This window comes from Anthonomus grandis, chromosome 3 (genome assembly GCF_022605725.1).
Source record: "Anthonomus grandis grandis chromosome 3, icAntGran1.3, whole genome shotgun sequence".
Lineage (NCBI taxonomy): Eukaryota > Metazoa > Arthropoda > Insecta > Coleoptera > Curculionidae > Anthonomus > Anthonomus grandis.
This window is the reverse complement of record NC_065548.1, coordinates 21,964,872-21,986,339: the sequence shown is the minus strand read 5'-3', so window position 1 is coordinate 21,986,339 and position 21,468 is coordinate 21,964,872. Positions and strand designations below refer to the sequence as shown.

The 21,468-nt window shown below is 33.8% G+C and overlaps 1 protein-coding gene across 2 annotated transcripts; it reads right to left on the bottom strand.

Annotated features, from left to right (window-relative positions):
• Window positions 1–8,027: 8,027 nt before the first annotated feature.
• Window positions 8,028–14,968, bottom strand: LOC126734155 (neutral alpha-glucosidase C-like). Of its 2 annotated transcripts, none has more exons than XM_050437685.1 (12): window positions 14,798–14,968; window positions 14,495–14,716; window positions 14,282–14,440; window positions 13,776–14,227; window positions 11,159–11,351; window positions 10,896–11,100; window positions 10,556–10,840; window positions 10,231–10,498; window positions 10,047–10,172; window positions 8,677–8,860; window positions 8,401–8,617; window positions 8,028–8,343 (listed from the first exon to the last, which is right to left on the bottom strand). In XM_050437685.1, the coding sequence occupies exons 2-12, from the start codon at window positions 14,689–14,691 to the stop codon at window positions 8,056–8,058; spliced, it is 2,574 nt and encodes an 857-aa protein (XP_050293642.1). In that variant the 5' UTR covers window positions 14,692–14,716; window positions 14,798–14,968; the 3' UTR covers window positions 8,028–8,055. The 2 variants fall into 2 exon arrangements, with proteins under 2 accessions (XP_050293642.1, XP_050293641.1); XM_050437684.1 differs by having other exon boundaries at window positions 14,495–14,738; window positions 14,798–14,967.
• Window positions 14,969–21,468: the final 6,500 nt, after the last annotated feature.

Genomic DNA, 21,468 nt, shown 5'->3' with positions numbered 1-21,468 from the left:
CAGTGAACTGATATGATTGCAGGTATTGGTCAGATGAAAATCTGCACTGGATGCGTGAAACACATACCCAGTATCATGAAAAGGTGCCAGGTATATTTGATAATAGGATAATAGGTCCATTTTTTACTAAGGATAATTTAAATGCCACCCAATATCTGGATTTGCTAGAAAATCAGATAGTACCAGAAATAAAACATGCTAATTTTGATCAAATATGGTTTCAACAAGATGACGCCCCTCCACATTTTCGAGTTAATGTAAGAAGGTTCTTAGATACGACTTTTCCAAATCGTTAGGTTGGCAGAAGAGGTAAAATTTAATGGCATAAAAAAATAAAGTTTATGTGACAAATCCGGAAAATATTAACGTATTACAAGACAGAATAAGAGCCACTGTGAATTGGTAACTCCTAAATGTAGCAAATGCTTTTTACTGGAATTTGGCACATTGTCAAGCTGTTCAGGGCAGCCATTTTCAACAGTTAATTCAGTAGCTTTATTGTTTAAATATTTTTTTTGTATCGTTTCTTTTTTTTGTGGGTTAGAATTACCATTATTTATTTTAAAATATATTTTACATAATTTTTTTTAAACGACGTATCTTTTAATCTATTGAAGTTAGGTATATCATATGTTACATGAAGTTATAAAATTTTGCGTATAATCGGAAAACGCATAAAACATACACCATTCCATTCAAAAAAAATGAATTAAGGTCTCTACTACTGTTGTGATGCTTCCTGTATATGCTTCTATGTTATCTTCCTAATGTAGATCTAAAAGAGATCTATAAATATATTACGAGGGCGGGTCAATAAGTCCGTGACTTTTTGGATAAAAGACAGGTTTTTATATAAAAAGTAATTTTATTTTTCAACATAGTCTTCTTTGAGTTCTATACACTTTGTCCAACGTTTTTCCATTTTTTTTATCCCTTCTGAAAGATATGATTTCGTCGTTGGAGTCAAATATCTTTCCGCCGAGCCATTTCTTTAAGTTTGGGAATAGGAAATAGTCACTGGGGGCTAAATCTGGAGAATAGGGCGGATGAAGAAGTAATTCGTAGCCTAATTCATGGATTTTTGCCATGGAAACTGCACATGTGTGGACCATTGCATTGTCCTGGTGGAAAAGAACTTTTTTTTTGGCCAAATGTGGTCTTTTCTTTCAGTTCCTCATTGAATCTATCCAATAAGTTGGTATAATATTCTCCATTGATTGTTTTCCCCTTTTGAAGATAGTCAATGTGGATTATACCGCGTGCATCCCAAAAAACGGTCGCCATGACTTTATTGGCTGACAAACCTACCTTTACCTTCTTGGGCGCCGATTCACTCCGAGAAATCTACTGTTTTGACTGCTGTTTGGTCTCCGGCGTGTTGTGGTGGATCCACGTTTCGTCCACGGTGACGAAACGACGCAAAAATTCGTCCATCTTGCGGTTGAATAACGCCAAACACTCCTGGGAAATTGTCACACGGTTGCGTTTGTGGTCGATTGTGAGCAAACGCGGCACCCATCTTGCGGAAAGCTTTCTCATACCCAAATGATCATTCAAAATTGAAACTACTGAACCACATGAGATGCCTATGGCTTCCACAATCTCTCTCACTTTCAATCTCCGATCGGCTAAAACCATATCATGAATTTTTTCGATTGTTTTTGATGTAGAGACCTCGACTGGGCGTCCAGAACGTTCGGCATCTTCCGTGCTTGTACGGCCACATCGAAATTCAGTAAACCACTTCTTTACCATGGAAATGGATGGTGCAGAGTCCCCATAATATTTATCAAGCTTAGCCTTGGTTTGAATGATGTTTTTTTTCCGTAAAAAATAATGCTTAATGAGCACACGAAATTCACTTTTTTCCATTTTCTTCTCAAAACGAGTGGTAGTCTGCTACCATCAGCTGTCAACTGACAGTTCTCTGTTGACAAGAGCAGAGTTGCCATTTCCATTAAAGGGCGTGAAATTCAAAAAGTCATGGACTTATTGACCCGCCCTCGTATAATTTTTCGCGCGACATCTGTAGAGACGCGTGAAAGGTTAGCAAATCTTCTGGAACCGTGGTCCGCCAAGTATATGAGGAGCCGCCAGGAGGCCAATTCAAGTCGGAACAGAGGCGTTACTTTTGAAATCGATATAAATAGTTAGTAAATATAATATAACTAAATATTAATGGTACAAGTAAAATAAATCAGTCGACTATTTTTGTGCATTAAGTATTTTAATTTCTACCTTAACGAACGGTACAAATAATTCGGTCTAAAGTGTGTGAAAATATCAAAGCTGGTGAATTTAAAAGTTGCTGAACTGAAAAAGGATCTGGAGGAAAGGGACTGCGATATGACGAAAATTAAAATGGACTTGCGTGGACTTGCAAACTTTACGTATTACTTGAGGAAGACGATGTCCGGGACAACTTTGTTTTTGTTGGTGCAAGTGTTATAAATCAAATGTTGCAAAGTCTGGAAGCTAAATTTGTAGAAAATTCTGCAAAACTGGGAGAAAACTGTGCCACAGTAAAAGTGAAATATAGTTGGAAGAAAAAATTTTGGAAAGTAATATCAATTTAAAAAATAAGGTTAGGGAGAGGCTAAGAGAAAATTCTACCATATTAAAGGGAAAGATCTTAGGAAACAAGAAGGAATTAAAAAAGATTTTTTTTTATTGATGACGGACAGAATCCAAGAAGGTCAAAGCAAAAACGCAAGATTGGACGTCAAAACTATCGATGAGCCGTTCTGTGGACCAATATGGAATCTGTTGGGCTGATGCGATTCGAATCGCCTAAACTTGATAGTATTACATCATGAAATATTTATTAGTCAGTTTGAAGCGGCTGCAAAAGCTAACGGTTGGTCATCCAAAAGGCGAATGCCTAGTTGGCCTCGAGAAGAGATGCTGCTACCATCCTGCAAAGACCGTCCCCAGAAGAACAGAAGAATGTATTATGGCCAGTCATACCTAGAACATGTCTACCACACGCAGTTGAAAAATCGGTCCAAAAAATCAGAGGAGTTCTTGCAAGAATTTGACAGTGCACGTTTGGTTCGACTGGTATATCCAGATGTCCTGAAAAGGATCATGGGATGTTTGGCAATTTAAGCATTCCTGGATGGACTTCGCGATTGTGAAGTAAGACACTAATACGAGCCATTAAATTCATGCCAAGGTGGAACAAGTGTCAGGCTCGTGTCTAATAAGTGATTCAAGAAGATGACGACTAGAACGAGAGCGCTAGTTTCATTTCCAAACTAAGGAAGGTCGATGTGACAAGGCAATCGTCGACCTATAATTAGCGAGCTGTAGCAAGAAGACCCCGTCCAGAGGACTGCAAGCATTGTCAGCAGATAGGGAAGAAATATTGTTACGCTCCTCTATGTTGTTATGTTGTTACTCTACTACTGTCCGTATGTAAGGGGAATATCTTAGAGTAACAAAGACCTTGAGAAAAGTAGCGAAAAGATTCTACAGGATCAATAGAAAGGCAGATGTAAGAGACTGGTGTAAAAAATGCGTTGTATGTGTGGCAAGTAATGGGTCGTTGAGAAAGCAGAAGGCTTTAATAAATTAGTATAGCATGGAAAGTCCCTTTGAAGGGATGCTTATTGATGTTGCTGGTGCATTTCCCAAATCAGAAGCAGGAAATAAGTATACTAATATAACTAACACTACTTCAGCAAATGGGTTGAGACATATTATCTATCAAACCGGAAAGAAAGGTAGGAAATTTAATATTAGTTCAAATATACATATCTAGAAATAGGGGCCTAGAGGTGGTTTGGGATACTATAGCAGCTTAGGCCATAACCGTCTTTCTGAAGAAATTCTTCCTGAGAGAGAAAGAACGAGATAGAGAAGGAAAGAAAAAAATGTATAATTCAACAAAGCTTCAAAATCATTGCTTAGATAAATATCATTTGGGTAAGATAACCGTCGTCAACGATATTGTATTATTATGAGATACATTTATATTGCTACGCAAATGTTCAAAAAAATTATTAGTTAAGAATTGGTTGAACCTTCTTAGCATTCAGATTCTCTTCATTGGCAAGATAAATAATTTATCACTACTGGCCACATATGAAAAAAAAAATGTTCTACTGGCTTTAGGTCGTAGAAACTTTTAAATCATATATGGAGATAAATTATAGCCCACGCATAGATGACCACTATCATCAAGATAAACTTAATATTATTTGCAAGTGTACCCGCCAAAGTAGTCTTAAACATAATTTTTAAATATTTTCAAGCAATGTAAGATAAAATCTGTATTCATTTTAAATCCCTACTGAAAAAAATATGTTATTAGTTCGACTAGAATATGTAACTAGGCTTTAAAACAATTTTCATACAATTTCTGGAAGGACGTACTTTCGAAATAGCTACAAAGCTTAATACTTTATAATTTATTTTAAATAAATAAAAAATAATACTTACGGATCACCAAATCTTTTAAACCGCTGCGAAGGGTACATTGTGATTCATCTTATTAAATATTCTAAAAATATCCGAGGAACTATCCTGTAATAAATATAATCCTTATAAGAAAAGTATACACAGTCACAGGCTTACAGTATAGTATGTTGGATAGTAAATGCTACAAGATCGAACCCTATATTCAATGTTAACCTTTTTATTTCTCCAGTTCTATTTAAATTCTTTTTTCTATTTAAATGTTACTTTTAGTCTATAGAGATTTAAAATGAGTAATCTGCGAAAAGCGAATTTTGAGAAGAAAAAGTAGAACATTTATAAAATTATAAGATTTAAATATTTTAAAGAATTTAAAAAAAAAGTAAATAATACCAACAGATTTAAATGATGGAATATGCTAGAATTTTGGACTTACATCTTGGAACTCATGATTAAAATTTTAAACTTGATGAATTTTAAATGTCAAAGAAATAGTCAAAATTGTAATTGCGCCCATCCCAGTCATTTTTAGTTAAGGAAATAAGTTAATTGAAATAGAGTTGGCAATCCAAAAAAAAAAAAATAATTGATAAGTAGCCATGGTTAAATTATCTATCACGGATATGGAAGCTAATTAAAAGAAAAATTATTTAAAGTATAGTACTATAGTGTCTTTACCATTCGTTAGAGTTATTTTAAAATACTCGATGCACAAAAATAGTCGACTTATTTATTTTACACGTACACACTAAACACAATCATTTAAAAACTACTAGAAAATCACTACTAGAAATATTTGTTTGCATTTTATTTGTTTGTTGTACTACTATTTATGTCGATTTTAAAAGTCGCGCCAATATTCTGACTGAACTTGGACAGACCTTCCTGAACCTCCATTCCGGTGGTGCGGGCTCCTTATATATTCGTCGACCATGGTTTCGGAAGATTCACTAACTTTCCACGCATCTCTAGAGATGTTGTGCAGTGTGCCCGCATGCGTCATTCCAATATCGTTACACTGCCTTTCCCTAAGCTCATTTTGTCCCAAAATGATTCTAAAGATGGTTGATGTAGATATCGGCATAAGATTCCCCTCTTGAAACCAGATCTCTCTTAGAAAAAACAATCAACGCTTTTGTCCAAAGAATGACGTTGAGGAGTAAACAGCACACCAGAATTTGAATGCTTGTGAACTTGAACACTAGCTCTAATGTACCGCGATTCATCATAAAATACAAGTTATCGAATCTTCCCTTAGAGAACACAAAGCATCTCAAACGTCCCTACAGACTTGCTTTTGATGTGACGCCTTGTTGGTAAGCAGGTAGAAAATCGTTTTATCAAGCTCTTAATCGGTTATCTTAAGTGTTTGCCAGACTCTGGGGTTACACCGAGGCACCTCTTTCATTTTTCTGATTTTTCTGCGGAAAAGCCATTCCTTTAGACATTTGTAAATCGTTACCCAATTAGCAATTTTTCGACGCGACAACGTTGCAAATCGCAACACAACATTGCATTGCTACGTTGCCTAAACCGTAGAGACAACCCCGTTTTACATCAATCTGAAAGAGATTTTTTTGGTTGTCTTAACGTTACGCAGTCACTTTTACCGTTAACCCTTACCCGTACCTTACCCGATAACTTTTTAAACGCTTTTGCAACGTTTTTAGAGTTACTGATTTTTAAACGGATGGACGCCATAACGACAGAAAAATTAATTACTTTTTTAATAATAAACTAATAGATCAAGCAGCTCCTCCAAAAATACAACCTTTTTAATCCATCTTTTGAACAGTCCTTATTAATGTTTGTTTTGTATGTAGTTAAATATAGTGAATTATACGTTTTGAAAGATTTACAAGCACTTAATTTATAAACGGAACATAGTTTACTGTGAAAAGATGTTATTTTAGCCCTAAATAACACGCGCGCCCTGAATTTATAGCGGATTTCGAAAAAAAAATAAGTAATTTATTTCATTGGTAGAAACCCGTTGTCGTTGTCCCTGATTGGCCTGAAGCAAGAGGAAGAACGGATGGACCTAACCTTAAATTTTAATATTTCAATTATTATTTGTAGTTTGTTTCGCGTATGCAGCACGTTTTTGTACAAACTTTAATAAACAAAAGCTTTAACTTTTACAAAAAAATTCTTAAGCTTTTCGAAAAATATAAACTGCAAGAGAATGGAAGGTAAAAAGTAGTCCAAATGTAAAAATTAATACAAACCTTTTCACTGCTATCTTCCGCCACTTAATTCTACATAATCCATATCAACTTTAGGTAAGCTAGTTGTAGGCATTTTTGCTTCCATTGCAAGTCTTTTTTTGCGTCTGTATAAGCAGAATATTTAAAGTCTTTTTATCTCATTATTTAAATGAAAATAAATGAAAATAATAAATCCAAATTATTCCAAGCAAAAAATTAATTATAAAAGTAAAAATATAGATTAAGTAGGTTATGTTAAATTGAATATTTTTTCTTCCTCTTATTCTCCCTACCTTTGTTTTTCATCTTCTTCCTAAAACTCCGAACATGTCAAAAAGCTTCCTCTACAGCGAAAAATGCTCAATACCGACGATCAGGCAATATAATACCCATTCGGTAACGACGAGGTAACGTTGTTCTTACTGGGTTTTTGATTCGAAAAATTGTACACGTCTACACATCGTTGTTTTAAGTGTAAATTACTACTGCTATCATCTATAATAAAAAATACGTTGTAAAAACAGCAGAGTTTTACAACAGTTACGATACAGGTGCAGTACGTCGAAGTTTGGTCGAAAATAAACGTTGTTGCAAAACCAACTAAATTTTGCACTGAAAACAACGTTGCAACTAGTGAAAATAAGGGTAATATCAACTTAGGTGACTGCAAACTATTACTTGGGTAGTCACACATTTTGTGTATAGTCAGCTGGAGCAGTTAGCAGTTAGCAGATATTGCTGCAATTCACAGGTCACGCCGTACCGACTTTTTCGGCCATTAGAATCATGGGTCATAAAATCATCGAATGTCTGCCTTTGCTTGGATTTGTCGCAGCCAAGAGCCTTCGTGGTTTCCATAATAAGGAAACAGTCATTAAAGTGAATGCTTAGAGCTTATTAGTATTCTCTAAAGAATATCGTTGATTAACTAAACTGAACTTGCAACTTAAACTAAAGTTTTAATCTTATCCCAGTTTAAATCCTGACTGCTATCCTTAACACCTGACTACGATTTTACCATTTGTTAGGTTTGAATTAAGATATTCGAAGAACAAAAATAGACCACTGATTTATTTTACACCTACACACTAGATTACTAGAAATATGTATTTACATTTTATTTATGCACTCCTATGTATTTCGATTTTAGTAGCGCCAATATTCTGACTGATCTTGTACTGACTTCGGTGCGGACTCATATAATTGGCAGACTGTGGTTCCGGAAGATTCGCTAACTTTCCACGCGTCTCCAGAAATGTCGTTCGATGTGCCTGCTTGCGTCATTCTAAAATGATGAACTATAGCTGATATTCGCGGCATTGAGAATTTCAGCTGTTGATTTCATTATCGTAGAAAAAAGTACAGGAACATATGTCAACATTTTTGAAGAAAGAAAGCACATCTTCATATATAATTTATTAGGAAGTCCTTATTGATCTACATAATTTATTGTAACATCTGTTGAGGTACATAAATCTACATTTTTTTTATCATATTTCACACTGTAACTTGTGTTACCTAAATACCCATATACTTTTAGTAGGCTTAAGGTATAGCCACATTCAGAGGTTAAGCCACTGATTTTAATTGTAGAGTTACTAGCGATAAACTGCAAACTGTTTCCGTCTTTAAATATACCTCCTGTAGCGGTACAATCTGCTGTGTCTTCTGCATTACTGCAGTCTAAAGCAATATATAAATAGAATTTGTTTAGATCCTAAAATTAATAAATAAATAATATTTATACAGTATTACTTTAAATATAGTACTTTACCGTTAATGCAACAATAGACCCCTGTGAAACAAACATCATCCAGTCGCCCTCAAAGCTGTCAATGGTAATGTTTTCTGCATACTTTTTGATTTTAAACATTGTACCTCCCCAAAACTCGTACCATACACCTCTTTCTCGCGGTAAATAGACTTGAATTCTTACACTTCCACTTGTTAAAGGATGGGCGATAATAATATCTTTACCAATTGCATACTGCCTAAAATAATGCAATCAAAATTAAGACGATCTTGACTCAAAATACTGAATAAATACAACCTTTCTAAGGAAAATGTAGAGGGGTCAGAATAGTAATTATAGTACATTGGTCGTAGCATCGGTTCTTTTTTATTTAAAATGGTAAAATAAAAATCTTGCAGCAAGGCCCTCTTCTTCATAGCATCTACTGAAATTCTACGGGCGTAAGCTGAGTTCATGTTGACTGGGTCCCGATATAATTCAGCTTAAAATGCAAATGCAAACGATACAAAACTTCAAATAAGTAAATGCTTAGCCTATATTTTTGATAAATGAAGATGGTGGATAGGTGTAAATAATATCATAAATAAGTTTTAGCTACTTTTATCAATTTTATGCCTTAAAACTATTAGAAAGTATTAACACGTAAAAGTCAATTTAACCACTTTAGGCTTGGACATTTGATCGATTCATTGATTAATGCTAAAACAGGAAAATATTTTAACTGACCCTGACCCTGCAGCCAATAGCTTACTATATCTCCTAATGTGATAATTGATTATATTGATATCTATTGTTTATTATCTCTCTCTCTCTGTTTAGTAGCTTTCGATTTTTTCAGTAAGTAAATGCAGACCATTTAAAGATAATATGAAAGGTTTACTCATCGTCTTCTTCTCATAATCTATATACTCGCCCTGTGGTATGACGATTTATTATGGTATGATACACGCTCTTTGCTTATTGTCACACTCTTATTGATCGGTTTTTTTTAAATTTGATTCCAGTAGTTTAGTCAACCACGTATCTATGACTTAATCTTCAGGTTCATATTTACGGAGTTCTACATTTTCTCTATTATACTTATTTTCTGCATTATGCTAGAATTAGAATTGGATAATTCCTTTTTTAGCATTTAGTTGCTACCTGTGAATATGGTGATGCACCTTTATGTCTATACCATGAATTTCTGCTTAATGTATCGTTAAAATAATATCGTGAAAAAAAGCAATGGAATCAAATGTATATTTTCTTCTTGGTCGTGATATACTATCCATTTCTGATCCATTCACTGCTACATAAATAATTTGCTAATTAATAAGCTTTGCTTATTCCATCATTTTTAAATCATTTTCATCATTCTGGTGGTATGATCTAATGTATATTATATAAGCAAGATTTCTAAATTCTCTAGGCTCCTATTCTACCCGATATAATGATGATGTCAAGGAACAAGTGAATGATAATTTGGAAATGGCGCTAAAATAGAGCCACTCAAAGTGACGCACTTCTTCAAATTTAAGTCTTAGTCATTTCAAAAATATAATCAATTAAACCAAATATAGGTTTTAAATTCGTACACCTACAAATTGTCTTCATTTGGCATTTTGCCAACTACCTTATTATATTATAATTTTTCTACATTTTTTAAGACTTGTGAGCTTTCTTACCGGAAGACACTCTAAAAAATGGCATAGTAGCTGCAGCAATATACCATCTCATACAAAGAACCTCCTGTAATGTTTCATTATAATTTTTTGTATCCCCACATACTGGCAAACCCAGCATTGTGTTACCTACAATAAAAACATTAATTTTTTTTGATCCGTCTGATATTTTTTTACCATATTCAACCTGTAATGCTGCCAAACATCATCTTATTTAAATACATTTTAAAATTTTCCCAAGAAGTTTCAAAGTTCTGAAAAATTACTGAATCGGTGCTACCGAATCTTTTAGTTGATGAAATTATTAAGGGGACATCTGGATTAATCGTTTTAAGGTACTCGTATAATGAAGCATTTTGGTAAAACCCATATGAGTTATGCTTTTCCAGGTGCAATACTTTATCGGTGCCTTGTAGAGTCCATGGTAGTGTAGACTTCATTTGCGTGTCTAGGTCCTACAAAAAAAAACGTGAAGTGAGAATATATTGCTTTCTTAATTCAAAGAAGTTTACCTCAGTATAATAAAGAAATTCATTTTTTTCAACATTAGTATAGCTATCATCTTGGGGCCAGTTATCATTTAGAACAAACCCATGTATGTTTTCTATGCCAATATTTGTGTTAATCCAATCAAACATAATCTGAATAAATTCAGAAATGGATCCATTAGAATAATCTGGATATACAACTTTGTTGTTTAGATATGTTCCATTGTAAACTATACCAGACTGGTATTTGTAAAGGAGATTTAGGTCTTTAGCAGTTTTATATAGAGGATTATCATCATCCACAAGGATCTATATAAAATTTACTTATTTTTCATGTTATGAATTTAAATAATATTTTACCTACATGAGGTGGCAATGAAAACAAAAACTTCTTGTCAACTGCTAAACTTGTAATATAAGATTTTAGTGTTGTAATATTTTCTTCTGACTTTTTAGAGCTTTGCAATGCCAGAAACAAATTCTCATGAATACAATCAGTATCGAAATTAGAATCTTGATCAGCAGCATAGGTTTCCAAGATTTCTGAAAGGTCTATTGTATCACCTTTTCTAAAAAATATTGCGATGATGCAAGGATGCAGATCTAAAGATGTATAATAAATCTTACCTGCAGTGATGGCTTCCTAATGACCATAAGGGTGGTACGATTTTATTTTCGACTTGATTTTCATATAACTCCTCAGGAGTGGGGCCAAGAGTGAGTTCAAGTTCAATTTGTTTGCCCAACAGGCTTCTTAAAATTATGATGTTTGAGGCAAGAACTTTGATTTCCAAAGGTCCATCGTGGCGTATTGCAAGACCTTAAATAGTTTAACATGGTTTAGATACAAATAACTCCAATCCAAATGCAAAAGTCCAGCGAAAAACGCAAATTGATTTCTATGACCTCTAGAAAGTGGCCTTTAATAAACCGCATGGATAACTATTATTAACGTCTGAGAAAAGCGGCTGCAGACAAAGCGCATACATGTTGAGTATTTTTATAAAATTGAATAAGATCAATTTATACTTATGTGATCGTGTGCTTAAATATAAGTCTGGTACCTAATAATGTGAATGCGACGGAGAACCGAGATACGAATCGGGTTGAAACGTTCTCATCAGGGTAATGTAAGTGTTGTAAGTGATGTCCCTTTCTGTTTCCTTAGTTAAAGTCAAATTTACCAAATTTACCAAAACGTTAACGGATGACACAAAAAATAAGATCTTATTTGGGATAAATGTTTATAATAAAGTGAACATTGTGAAGATGATGACTGAGGACGTAGTGATCTAGTTTTTTCTGGGGATAGTAAATGGCGGATATCGTTGGCACTTTGGAATATGGCATTGATCAGTTTGGATATTAAGCTATCATGGCACGTGTCAAAGGCCTTGCTGATGTCCAGAAATTAATAAAGCTCCGGTGTGAGAGCCTCGGTTATCTCCCTGGAGTGTGGTGCATGAGCGCAGGGTGGTTTGTTGGATAAAGAAATATGATGTTTATGTACTAGTAGTGGTGTTTAATAAAAAAACTTTTTCTTTAAGAGTAAAAAGCTTAAAACATTGAACGACTAAAATTAGTAATCAACAACTTTTTTGAGTTCAACGTGTGATCAAGGGCAAGAGGGTGTTTTGTTTACAAACATATTCACCGATTCTCTGTTGTCCAGTTTACATACATTTTCAAAAAGGGATATTTTCTGCTATATATTAACACATATAATAATGTTAATTTAACTTATTTGTGTTGAATTTTAGATAAAAAATAAATAGTAGAATATAGATAACCTATTCTAAGAGAAAAATAACATGTTCAAATAAAAAAAAAATTATTTCTAAGGCCGCTTCTAAAAAATGGAATGGCAACATTTGTGAAGTTCTATGTTTTTTCTTTCGCTTTTGGAAAAAGGAAAAAGATCTCATTTTAGTGTTTTGTAAACTCTTACAAGGGTAAAAACTTGATGGAAAAGGGCGATTCAAGCCGATCTTTTCACAAGTAAATACCGATTCTATCATAACATTATATCAAGGGAGAACAGTTTTCATAAACGTAGAAAAGGGGATCAGAGAAATAAACTTAAATAAAAACTTGAAGGTAAAGTATGTATGAAATACAAGAATCTTACAATTTTTAATTTGAAATATTTTAATATCTTATCTATTAATAGGCTTTAAAGAGCAAAAAATGTAAAAAATTTGTATATTAAAACATGAATTATTAAGAAATCTAAAATAATTAAAAAATATTTTATTTCGGTAAAAATGCACTTTATTAGATAAGTATCTTTACTTTAATGAAAGACGTTAAAATAACACATATTTTCATCATATTTTATTAAAGGGAAACAGTTAAATAACTGACAAATTTTTATAATATTATAAAGTGTGTTTTTCCATTTCTACATAAACATTTCGCATCATTGAATCAAAGAAAAGCAAACAAAGCTGCCCGTAGTTCCACGGCAATACTAATTATACCCTTTCAATGTCTTAAGGTAAAAGGAGATAAAAAAAAGTAGCCCTTACGTATTTTGGTTTAACTGTTACCTTTCCGGGTATTAAATTCTCTCTATGTAATTAAATTAAATGTAAAATCAGATACGCTGTTAAGGTAGTGAAACGTAAAGTCTTGTAGCCTTTCCAGTAAGTCAAAATAAGTGAGGCACCAGTAACCAACCAAAGTTGAAAAAAAAGGTCTTATTTTTTATCATGAAATTCTTAAGTTAAACTAATGATGATTTCTTTCTTTATGGAATATGTGTAATTTATTTTAAAGTCGTGATCAAATAATATGGAGAAAACAGCGAAACAAATAGCCAAAAAATTTACTGAAATGTAAGTAACTCACATACTCGTATATTACCGAGTATATTACTAAATGAGTTCTCGAGAAATAGTAGAATCTTAAAGTTTAATGTCTATGATGAAACAGATTACATATTGATATAAATATATTTTAAAATAACTGATAACCTGATTTGAATACTGATGCAATCAAAGAAAAAAACATGAAAAATATGTTACAAAAAAAGAGAAATTATAGAAGGAAAATTGCAAAGAATTTTTTGCTCAAGAGTTTATCGTACTCAACTTGATTTTTTTTTCTTAATTTATTTCTTTTATCCGAACTTAAATATTACAATAAAATATTGCTGATCTAAAGAATTCAATCCCATGGAAAATTAAAAGCACATGATTTTTTAACCTATTCTATTTAGAACATATAAAAATTCCATTCTTACCAAAAAACTTCCCATTTAGATATACCCAAAAAACTGGCAACGTAGCATGATCCTCTTTATTTTTGTAAATTACTTTGGTCAACGTCTCGGTGGTATCTAGTTTGATTAAATTTCGATCTAAACCAAACAAAGTACCATTAGAAAGTTGAAATGACCATTCCCAATAGTACTCGGAAGCTATAACCGGCCCTTTAGCAGTACTAAGCAACGAATCTCCATCACTATCATAGATTTCCAGTATCAATTTCTTTTCTGACTGTACTATGTGAAAATAGGTACTATCTAAGCTATTTGAAGTACTTTCTTCCAAGTTATCCTGAATTTTGAGAGAAAGTTTTTTGGCATTTTTGGTTTGTATGTTGAATCTTATGTTTTGTATTGAAATTGAGCCTACTGGAGAAGACGCTTGTGATGGAGAATAAGTGCCATCTTCGTTAGGAGTATAAAAATACCTTTAAAAAAGTTGCTTCAGTTGGTCAAAATATTCCCATAATTTCATAACTTACTTTGATGGCAAGTAATGGTAGCATTGCTTAGTTGTTGTGTTATAGCAGCAATAAGCTTTTTCGCATTGATTCTGGGAAATTCCAGCGTTACCACAAGGAATCCTAAATTCATCTTTTATAAGGCATGAGTATTGCTCCGCATCATCATTAGATAGGTTACTGAAAAAAGTTAATTACAGAAAAACTTAGATAAGCACCTACAAAATAACTTACATAGATATCGTTAAATAATACGCTAAAATAGGACATATTATAGCAACGAACAGGGCAATAAATATACCTTTTGAAATCTTGCTACAAACAATGTTTTTAAGTGTAGATTTTTGTAATTGAATTAAGTCTTCTTCCTTGGGATCCTCTCTGTTTTTAAGTGATAGTTCTATGAATGTTGAGCCACTTTCTTTGCCCATATTGGTTCAGATATAAAATCTATATCTTATAGTCAAATTTACTTAATCTTTTATAGATATAACCATTATTATTTTTAACAGGAACTTAACATTTACGTCTACTTACTTTTCAAGATATATAATTGAAGGGAAAATTTTTATTTTTATAAGCAAATATCACTACAAAAAACTTTTTCGATATAAACTTTTGTGAGCTGTCCGTATTTTGGGAAAACAATGGCTTAATGGGGATTAAAAGCTAATCATTCAATTTTACTGAAACCAGATAGTAGACGTATTTATCAGATATCGCCTAATTTTTAATCTTTTTTTATAAGAATCAGTGCTAAGGATTATATATAAAATAATTTATCTAATCAGTGTTGATCACAGATTTTACTAACTTACTGTATATTTTACGGTACAAATTTCAAATTACATAAGTAATATTTATATTTTTAATAAGGTTAAGTGTCATTCCTTTATTATGAAATACTCTCACACAGAAAGCATAATTTAAATAAAATCTATTACTATTGTCATATAATAATATAACTATTTCGATTTTATTCTTATAGATAGTTTTAATACCGGTTTAAGGTTGTCCTTTGCAAAATATAACCTTACTTATACAGTGCATCCTAAAAGTTATGTCTAAATTCATTTAAAATTCAGGGGTGTGTTCGAAAAAAAAACGCTCGGACCCGTCGATTTTTATTTCAAGTTGCGCATTTTTGTACGTGAAGTTTGTATATACAGGGTTGCTCAAAAATAAATTACGACCATCAACTTCATTTTTTCAAAATGAAAACACCTTTTTTTATTTCATATTTGAATTTCGCGTGGAATTCTACGTATGCTTCATGTCCTATACCTAAAGTCAACAGTTATCGAAAAAAAGACGACCAAACATTATTATTGAAGTTCACCTTACGAATCACCTTATCTCTGAGAATTTTTATACAGAACAAAATTCCATATATTCGTGTTTTTTTATTGTTGGCTGGTGACCGTGGATTTTCATAGAAACTGTATGACAGTTGTACGCCAAACAGATATTGTCAAGTATGAAGTGTACGAGCAAGTTGCGGTTTTCACAACGGAACGACAAAAAATAGAAATTCTGTGCATGGTTGGGTTTGGTGATAGAACACGTATTCAAAGAGAAGCTGCTCAATTTTTCAATGAAATCCATCCTTACCGTCCTCCGATATGTCAAAAGGTAGTGAGTAGAATAGAGGCTAAATTTAGAGAATTCGGTCATGATAGAGATCTGCCGAAATCTGGTCGTCCTGCTCGAGATGAAAATGAACTTGACGTTTTGCTTTCTTTGAAAGAAAATTCATGCACTCCTCTGTCGCAGATTGGGGCAAATTTACACATGGCGAAATCTATAGTTCACCGAATAGTTAAAAAGCACAAATATCACCCCTACAAAGTTATTCCTGTGCAAGAGTTATTTGATGACGATTTCGATAGGCGAAATGAGTTTTGTGAACGCTTACCTAACATGTGCAATCCAAGTAATAATTTAGTAACAAATATTATTTTTTCCGATGAAGCCACGTTCTGTTTGAATGGTAGAGTGTGAACAGACAAAATTGTCGATATTGGGCAACAGAAAATCTGCATTGGATGTTGGAGGTAAACACCCAGTACAATTCAATTCAATTCAATACACCCAGTACCCTCAAAAACTAAATGTGTGGTGTGGAATAGTGCGCGGAAAAGTAATAGGTTCCTTTTTCTTTGAACAGACTTTAACGGGACAAGTGTATCTCGATTTTCTCCAATTTGAATTAGTTCCAGCATTACTAGCTTTATTTCCAAATCCATTGGACCCAGACTATCCTGACGAAGAACTAATTTTCTAGCAAAATGGCGCACTATGCTGCCACTGTGCGTACATTTTTGTATAAAACCTTTTCCAATCGGTGGATAGGAAGGAAAGGACCCATCGAATGGCCTGCTAGGTTGCCTGATCTAACACCAATGGACTTTTTTTTGAGGGGATACCTCAAGTCGAAGGTATTTGTTAATAGGCCGAATAATCTAGACGACTTGAAAGAGAGAATTCGCAGAGAAGTGCGCGCCATAACTCCGGAAATGATTGAAAATGTGCAACGAGACTTTATTGATCGCCTTGGATATTGTCAAGCCGTGAATGGCAACTATTTTGAACATTTAACCTAATTTTTGTTCTTTTTTTATTTGTTACATGAATCGTCTTTTTTTCGAGAACTGTTGACTTAAGGTATAGGTTATGATGCATGAAACATACGTAGAATTCCACGCGAAATTCAAAGATGAAATAAAAAAAGGTGTTTTCATTTTGAAAAAATGAAGTTGATGGTCGTAATTTATTTTTGAGCAACCCTGTATATACAAACTTCACGTAAAAAAATGCACAACTTGAAATAAAAATCAACGGGTCCGAGCGTTTTTTTTTTCGAACACAGCCCTGAATTTTAAATGAATTTAGACATAACTTTAGGGATGCACTGTATAATAATAGTTTTGGTTTTAAGCTAGACTTTCATGTAATCAAAATATTTCATAAAAATCTATTAAATATTTGATCAATATAGTTTAAGTTGAATGTTAACACAGCACAGCCAAGAACTAGAAATTGTGCAGATCTAATAATGTAATATTTGTATGGTTTCAAGAAGTTTCAATTGTGTGATCGCAAAAGCATTTCCGCCCTTAACCATTTTTTCAATGCTACAACTATTCCCGTCAGGCACTTGCATCTTTAATCAGGATCTATGCAAATGACTCCAATTTAATCTCTTAAAACTTTTTTGAACTTTCCGCCCCTGGATTTTGCGATACAGTTCGAGGCCATGAGGAATGGTGAGCCTAGCTAGCCATGCTTAAATCTGATCGCAAGCCCTACAGAAATATTCATTCCTTTTAAACTGCACTGTATGACAACAGACAGTCGACCATAACGGCTTCCCATATATCAGGTAGAATAAAGTGGCAGAACTGTAATAGGCCTAGTAAGTAGAGAAACTATCTAGTATTCAGACAGCTCCAGAATAAGAAATAGAGCTGGTAAAAGCTTTTCTGATGGGCCTATATAAAGGGTGTTTCAATAAAAACGCAAAATTTGAATTTCGCGCCATGTTTGACAATTATAATGTCATATAATTATGTGACAGATCGAAAGTTGACAGATGGGAGATAGTAAATACGGTAAAACAACGCGTCTTAATCGTCAAAAATTAATATCAATATGGGGAAATTTAAATTGCCACTATTCGTAAAGTGCATACAATGTTCCATTAAACATCTACTATAAAAAGAATGATTAAAAAGATCAAAAGTACTAGTTCGGTTAATATTGTGAAACACGCGATACGATCTCGTAAAGGTCATTTAGAACAAAGCACCCCTGCAGTTCGCGAGAGTGTAACAGAAAGGCCAGAGACGTCAATTCGTCATCGGGCATAAGAAATGAACATTTCAACAGGAATTCTCACTAGAGATTGAGAGCTGCATGCCTATAAAATCCAACTCAACAACTTTTACCAGCCGACCATAAACAGCGAAGAGAAATCGTCAATTTTGCACAGTGATTTACAGTAGGGTTTCATTAAATAGCAAAATTGTCGCATTTGGTGCTTAGAAAATCCACGAATGATTTAGGGGAAATATGCCATCATAGGCATATTTCCCCTAAATCTGCTGCCTGCTCATGATGGACCACTAGTTAAATATTTAAATTTACCGCGCAAAATACATTTTCGTCGCATTGGTTAGGTTGATTAAAGCTTTTCTTTAGTTGTTTTTATGTACTCGTGCAAATATAAAGTGATTTTATGAAAATAGACAGAAAAGTTAAAATTGGTAAGTACTGATATAACAAAGTAGGTTAACCTAATATTAGATAACTTTTGTTTTATTATTTGCTAGAATCTGTTTTTCTCACGGCTGTTTAGGAAAACTGTTTCGTTTTAACTACCGGGAAAAATTGAGGTTATGGCAAAGAATTTTTTATTTTTTTTATTTTTATGTAATTTGTGCTAAACAGCCTATGATGGACCCCTTGAAATTGTCTTATGATGGACCAGGGGGTCCGTCATTGGCAACAATATACAAATTTAATTATTCTATAGATATTTGTTTCTATTTAAGTTTAAATATGGCATCCAAAAAAGGCAACAGTGGGATGAGGATGGCATGCGGCAGGCTATTGAGAATGTAAGAAATAGCAATATAGGCTTTAAGTTAGCAGCCAAAACCTTCAATGTACCGAAGACAACTTTAAGAAGACGTTTGGCTAAGCGTGACTGTTCTAAAGGATATTTGGAAGGACGAAACGCAACGTTCTCTAAAGTCATCAAAGAGGAGATTGCCGAACATATTATTGAAATGGAAAAACGATTTTTTGGACTAACTTCTAAAGATTTGCGACGGATGGTATTTGCAGTAGCCGGAGGAATAATATAAAACATGATTTTACTCGGGAAACAAAAATTGCAGGTTAGAAGTGGGTTAGGGGATTTTTAAGACGTAACCCACGAATATCTTTGCGATGCCCAGAAAGCACGTCATTGGCCAGAGCCCAGGCTTTTAACAAGCCAAATATTCAAGCCTATTTTCAAGCACTATCTAATACTCTAGAGCAGTTTAGCTTTCTTCCGGAAAACATATATAATATGGATGAGTCAGGTTTGACCACAATACGCTGCAAAAGGACGCAAGCAAGTTAGGGCACTCAGCAGTGCAGAGCGGGGGCAACACGTCACTGTAGTGTGCGCACTGAATGCCATAGGTACTTATATTCCACTTGCTCTTATTTATCCTTGTCAAAGAATGAATGAGGAGCTTATGAGTGGTGCTCCCGCTGGTAGCATAGCTTTTGTGCAAGAAAAAGGATGGATGAACACTGAAATTATTTGTAAATGGCTAAAGCACTTTGTAAGGTATTCAAAAGCATCTAATGAGAACAAGGTTCTTTTACTTTTAGATGGCCACAGTAGCCATAAAAGCTTTGTCTCTAGACAGTTTTCTAAAGAAAACGGGGTTGTAGTATTTTGTTTTCCGGCGGACTGTTCCCATCACGTTCAACCATTAGATGTCGGATTCTTTCGTCCTCTTCACACCTATTTTGTCCAGGAAATCCAATTATGGCTGCGTCAAAACCCAGGAAAGGCAGTCACACAATATAACATAGCAAACCTTCTTAATCGAGCCTTTTTGAAGAGTGCTATTCCATCTAACGAAATAAATTCATTTAAAAAGACGGGAATTCATCCTTTTAATCCCGATATTTTTGAAGATTAGGAGTTTGCACCAGCTTTAGCAACGGATAGGCAGATTCCATTGGAGGCTCAACTCAGTACCATCGAGTTAGACATTCAAAATCAACCAAGTACTTCTGGTCTTAACACCTCTTCATCTTCAGTTTTAAATGTGTTACTGAAAGAAATTTTACCTCCACCTCAAGCGGTACCTGGGGGCGTTGAAAAAAGAAAATGCAAAACTCGTGCAAAAACTGGTCATTTCAATTCCACTCCAGAAATTCAAGAACTCAAAGAAAAAGTTATTGAAAAGAAAATGAAACAAAGAAAACAACAAGGTAGGGCAGTAAAACGGCAACTTGTCATTGAAAATGACAGTTCTGACGAAGATGAGTCTATCTTGGAGCAATTCGTTAAAAAAAGTAAAGAAGATACATATGATGCTAGTTGCATTTGCGGCAACGAGTTATTCTCTCACTCACGTAGCAAAGAAAAGTGGATTCGCTGTCAAGTATGTAAATCGTGGTGCCACATTGAGTGTGCGGGTGTTAGTTACCGTTGCAAATCATTTATTTGTGAATTATGTACTTAATTTTTTGAGTTTATAGGTATATTTTTGTACCCCACAAATTATTATTTTTATTAAAGCTTAAAAAAGAAGTTAAGAAGATAAGATAATATTTATTTACAACAGGGGCCATCATGGGCACATAATGTGCCATTGATGGACCCCTTATATTTTTTTTAAAAGGCGTTTATTATTAAAAAAAATATATATTAATACAAAATTTACTCTTTCCTATATTTGACATCCAGTGATAAATTGATTTTTGTATTAAAAAAATGAAAACAACAAAACTAAAGAAATGGTAACAATAATTTCTTAAGGGATCCATCACAGGCCCACTTCCCTTATCAGAACGCAATGCATCCGCAAGGTGTCACTGTATGGTCTGCATTATGATCTAGAGGAATAATTGAATCGCTTTTCTTCGAAAACGAAGAGGGCCACGTACCGTTCCTGCATTAGTAACGGTACGTGGCGTACGTGACCGTGCTACGATAACACAGTTTCTTGTGCCTTATTTCGAAGCTATTCCTATTGTAGATATTTGGTTCCAGTAGGATGGTCCCATATGTCATATCGTCCGTAAAACATTGACGGTTTTGCACGAGTTTGCTCCTGGCCGTGTCATTTCTCGATTTAGTTACCAAAATTGGCCTCCCTGCTCTTGCGTCTTCAGACTTATGGCTGTGGAGGTAACTGAATTCACAGATTTATGCCAATAAACCTGCAACCATCGAAGCGAAAGTTAAAAATAGATAGTATAGCAATAAAATACCAACGCATGTATAAAATAATGTTATATTTCGTCAAAAGCTTACGCATATACTAGTAAAGTTGTGGCGGCCATTTGTAAGATATTTTGTTTCATACATATTTTTCAAATGTATATTTTGCTATATAAGACCAAGTTTTATTGAAAACTGAAACATTGCGCTCTTATTGAAACACCCTTGAACACTCGCAGGGATATTGGATTTT